Source organism: Metopolophium dirhodum, chromosome 1 (assembly GCF_019925205.1).
Source record: "Metopolophium dirhodum isolate CAU chromosome 1, ASM1992520v1, whole genome shotgun sequence".
Lineage (NCBI taxonomy): Eukaryota > Metazoa > Arthropoda > Insecta > Hemiptera > Aphididae > Metopolophium > Metopolophium dirhodum.
Window position 1 is genome coordinate 114322188 of NC_083560.1, and position 5307 is coordinate 114327494.

Below are 5307 nucleotides of genomic sequence, written 5' to 3' on the forward strand. Positions count from 1 at the left end.
CATTGTAAAATCAATACATTCATCGCTTCGCTCAGAATCTAAAATATGATTTTTAAAAAACAGTTTTAACCGGTAACCGATTACCAAAAAAAACCTTAATAACGATTAACGGTTATCATAGGGTTGTTACCCGATTTATACACAATATACATTTATGTATAAATGTATAATACATAAATACCAAATTACATTAATACTACAATTAATATAATTAACAGATCTTATCAAGATACAAAAATATTAATAATATATTGAGTATGTTAATAAGAAGACGCTGGAGGAAATTATTATATCTGGGGACAATAAAAAATGAACAAAATTGCAAAAACCTACTTATTCAAATTTCGATAAAAAAAATTGCAAAAAAAAATCTCAATGAAAATAAAAAAAACCATGCATTTACAAAAGCCAGTCATTAAAAAACTACAATATTCTCAATTTACCATGGATAACAAAGATTCAACCAAATATTTAAACCCAAAACAAATACATTTTTTTTAATCCACAAATATTAGCACAAAACGAACTTCCATATAATGGATTGTATTAAACTTGAATTCAATGATATAATATAGTCGCGAATTTAATAAAATAAACATATAGAGGAAGACTTCCAGTCATAACAAATAGTATTTAAAATATTGTTCCAAATTTATTAGAATTATTATAAGAACTATGACTGCTTATTTAAATGTGAACTATTGACTGTTGTGTTACCGAACAATAAATATTATATTGAGTTTTAAAATATTATTTTAAAAGTTTGATAGGTAAATTAAATAATTAAAAATGCCAAATAAATGCTATTTACTAGGCTGTAAGACAGAATACGCTAGAGGAAGTGAAGCAAAAAATATTTCATTGTTTAGAGCTCCAAAGGTACTGTGACTTTATTATAGACAAAAAAATATTAACATGATTTTTATAAATTTTAAGTAGGTAATTACTAAATATTACTCCACAATAATATATTATTATTTGGTACCTACTAATAATTTATACACTTAGATGATTTATTTGTACATAAAATCATTTTAAGTAATTTTCAAGATACTAATACTAATACTTTAAATTTAAATATTATAATTTAATATGATAATTGTTAGGTAATAAATAGGGCCCGGATTTCAATGCAAAATGCATCGTTTTTTGGTTAATCTTAGACAATGCTTTCCAAGTTTATAATTTGATTCATGTAACAGAGACTTCAAAGGTGAAATTTTTATTTTGCATTATTTTGCTTTTTTTTGCATATTTCAATATTTTTTGGGGTACTTGGTTAGAAGCGTCGGTATACTACTGTGAATATTTTCAATTTATTAAAACAGTTATTGATGGATTTGAAGAAAACGATGCCATAGCTATCAAAAAAGCGCAACATTTAATGGCAGACAAAGAAATTGAAGCTAACTTGATATTCATAAAAGCCAACTATGGAAATATACCAAACTGTATAACACGCCTTGAAGCATCAGGTATACCTTTAGTTGAGGCTATTGGTATCTTAAATAATGCCAAAACTTGTATTTTAAATAATACAAGCAGTTATGGAGAAGCAATAAAAAAAAAAATTAGAAATTGTTTTAAATAAAAATAGTGGTTATACTTTAATGGAAACGATTTCAAGTATTTTAGAAGGTAACGAAACCGCTCTAAAAAACATACCAGGAGAATTAACACCAGATGATATTTGTCATTTTAAATATGCTCCTATAACATCCGTGGACGTCGAAAGAAGTTTTTCAACATATAAAAATATTCTTTCGGACAATAGAAGATCATTGGTGTTTGAAAATATTAAACAATATATTATTGTTTAATGCAATGCTGAACATTTTATAGGTAAAATAGCTAACATAGAATTTAACATAATCTTAAGTGCATATTTTGGTATGTTTAGAATGAACAATACAGTCTTCAATCAAACAGTCAAATCTATCGTCAATAGTCGCCAGTCAATCTTTTTTCAATTTTCAGTTGTTTTTTTTTAATAAAATTAAAATTTTATAAATTACCAATAAAACAATAATTTTATAAAAATGTATAAGTCATTTTTTAAGGTCATTTTCCGGGTTGAATGTATTTTTAAAGGCATTTTTAGGTATTTTTTAGAGCATTTTTCAATGATTTTTAGTGCATTAAAATCCGGGCCCTAGTAATAAACAATATTTTTATAACTTTTATCTTTAGTGTAAGATTAACTATAATTAATAAATAACACCGTAAATAACTATTAAGTACATATTAAGTAAATCAAATTTTAACCTTTTGTAAAAATTTATTATACCGTGTGTTAAATTTTAAAGGTAACAGGAAATATTTCGATCGTGTGGCCTTGAATTTGATTCGGGGTTTTTATACTGCATATAGGACTTATAAATACATATTTTTTAATTTTTTTTTATCAGCGCATGCGCAGTAAAATAAAAATTTCTTAAATAGCAACCACTATTTTGGAGACCAGATTTCGATTTCTTTATTTTTTCTGAACAACTTTGATCTTTACAGTTTGTTGATATCTTCAAAATTGCCATTTTTATGACGGTCGAAAGTTATAAAATAGTTAATTCGTAAATATCGCATTTTTCAACGCTCTATCTTAATTTATAGGTATTAGTAGACACAGGTATTTTCCATCATAAATACAATATTTATTCCTTTATTCATTGCAATAAAACACAATTATACACATGTATCTAAAATATATAGTGTCTAATGCAATTATTCAAACACCCGGCCTTCGAAGCTTGTGGTACTCCCGGTGGATATTATTTAAACTACAAATTTGCCGTCGAAAACTAAGCCACTTTTTTTCTCCTGGCCAAGCCGAGTGTTATCACCTTCTCTTCTCTACATCGTGATTACGACTATCGAGTATCGCAATAACATGGCGGGAAATTAACATGATGATATTTTTTACCCATTGTCTCTACATTATTATTATTATTTTTGTTTAGGTAGTACATTCTCAAAGGATAAATGACACTAAATTGCTGCCATGGGTTATAGTTAAGATTAATGGCAAGGTTGAAGCTGCCCATTGCTTATGTATGGCTGGATTAGGTGAATGTTGTTCACACGTAGGAGCAGTCCTTTTTTATCTGCAACATGCATTTAATATGAAAAGTGCAAAATCAGTTACAGATGTCTATGCATATTGGTCAGCACCATCTCTTGAAAAATCTATCCCTAGTAAAATAAGTGAAATAAATTTTAATCATCCAAAGAACATGGCTTCCACACAATCCAAATTGAAACCAAAATCTAGTTACATTCAAAAGTTACCTGTAACACTTAATGATTCAAATACATTTAAAAATGTTTTGGGAAAATTACAAACCATTAATAGTCAAGCTAGTATTTTAAAAGTGGTAACACCATTTAATTTAAAATTTGTAAAAAATAATTTTCTAAAATGCTTAATAAATATTTTTGATGATGAGTATGCCACATTAAGTAGAGAGGAATTAGTAGATATAGGTTCAAAATTAGATTTTTCTTTAAATGAAAATGATAGTTCTGCTATAGAGAAATCAACAAAACTACAATCAGAGTCTAAAGATTGGTTTATGTATAGAAGTGGCCGTATTACAGCTTCTAGAGCCAAGGACGTTTGTGCTGTTAAATCCTATGATTCAAATATTAGTCTTTTAAAAACAATATGCTATCCATCAACAAAACAGTTTAAAAGCGCTGCTACCGAGTGGGGTAAAATCCATGAAATTTATGGTAGAAATGCATACATCTAAAAATTAAAAAATGATCACATTAATTTTTCATTCACTATCTCTGGGCTAGTAATTAATCCAAATTTTCCATATCTTGGTGCCAGTCCAGATGGAATAATTAATTGTGATTGTTGTGGTAAAGGCTGCGTAGAAATAAAATGTCCCTATAGCTTAACTAAAGACAAGAGTATAGAAAGTATGACCTATTTAAGTAATGGAAAGCTAACTAAAAATCATCAGTATTATTACCAGGTACAAACTCAGTTATTGATGTGTGCGTCACTTACAGTGATTTTTTAGTATGGTCATTATATGAAGATTGCTATGTAGAGCGTATTCAAATTGACTACGAAATATGTGATGAAATAGTGGCTAAATCAAAATGGTTTTTTTATGAAGCCATCTTACCAGAACTTCTAGGGCGATATTTTACTAATACTGAAACTTTGTCAAAAAAAAATAATATGGAAGTGATGCAAAATACTGATACTGTAAAGGAACCTTATAAATATTCTACCTGTAAGGAAGACAAAGGAGGTAAATCAATTATGTGTACACAGGAAAACTGCCCCAATCTTTGGTACCATTATGTATGTTTGGGAATTAAACGCAAACCAACATCAAAAAAGTGGAAATGCGAATTCTGCCGATAACTTGAAATAGTAATTAAAGTGTACTTGTTTATTAACATAGTTTTTGAATGTACATAATATATTTTTTTTTTAATAAAATTGTAATAATTTTAATTTAAAGGTATAACTGAATTACACATATTAATTAATGCACAGCAAACCGTTACAATGGAATCTAATAGACATGTGTCATCATCTTGATCTTTAAGTGTAGTTATTTGTACTGGACCATTTAAAATTTAAAATTTTGATCTTGTTAGACCAATAATTCGCTCAACATGTATTCTGACAGATGCAATTTTTCTGGTTTCTTCAATAGAGCATGGATGCAACTGGGGTAGACCTTTTGTAAAAGCTGGAGTCTTTAATGTTGCACAATGAAAACCAACACTTTCATTAATAGTAAATCCTCGGTCGGCCAAAACAACATCTCCTGGAATTAATTTATTTAAAAAGTTACAATTTTCAGTTATATGTTTATCGCTAACTCTGCCACCACAACCATCTGATATATATGAAATAACTCCCTGGGGAGTTATAGCTATAAGATATTTTACAGTATTTTTATTTTTGTATGATGACCATGTTTGTGCCCTTGCTTTTAAATTTGATGGTTTTTCTATAGCAATTTCAAAACAGTCAATAATAACGGCAACTGAATTGCCAAATATATTAAAAAATGATCTAGGCATTGTACTGCGTAGAGCTTCCCTCTCTGGCCAATGTATTAGATTTGTAAACATGTGTTCTAACAATATGATTACTTTTCTTAAAATAATTGATGCTGTTGAACATGTTACATTAAATCTATATCCTAAATCAGTAAATGGAAAATTTAATCTTAATTTCATTAGACACAATAGAAGTTTTTGAAATTCATTTAATCTCTGATTAGTAGCAGTTAGTCCATGTTTAATGTGTTCCAATATTAAATTAAAAACAGCCAT

General features: G+C 28.0%; 1 protein-coding gene across 1 annotated transcript; it reads right to left on the reverse strand.

Annotated features, from left to right (window-relative positions):
• Positions 1-4599: 4599 nt before the first annotated feature.
• Positions 4600-5307, reverse strand: LOC132951881 (uncharacterized). Its single transcript, XM_061023910.1, has one exon. The coding sequence runs from the start codon at positions 5305-5307 to the stop codon at positions 4600-4602; it is 708 nt and encodes a 235-aa protein (XP_060879893.1).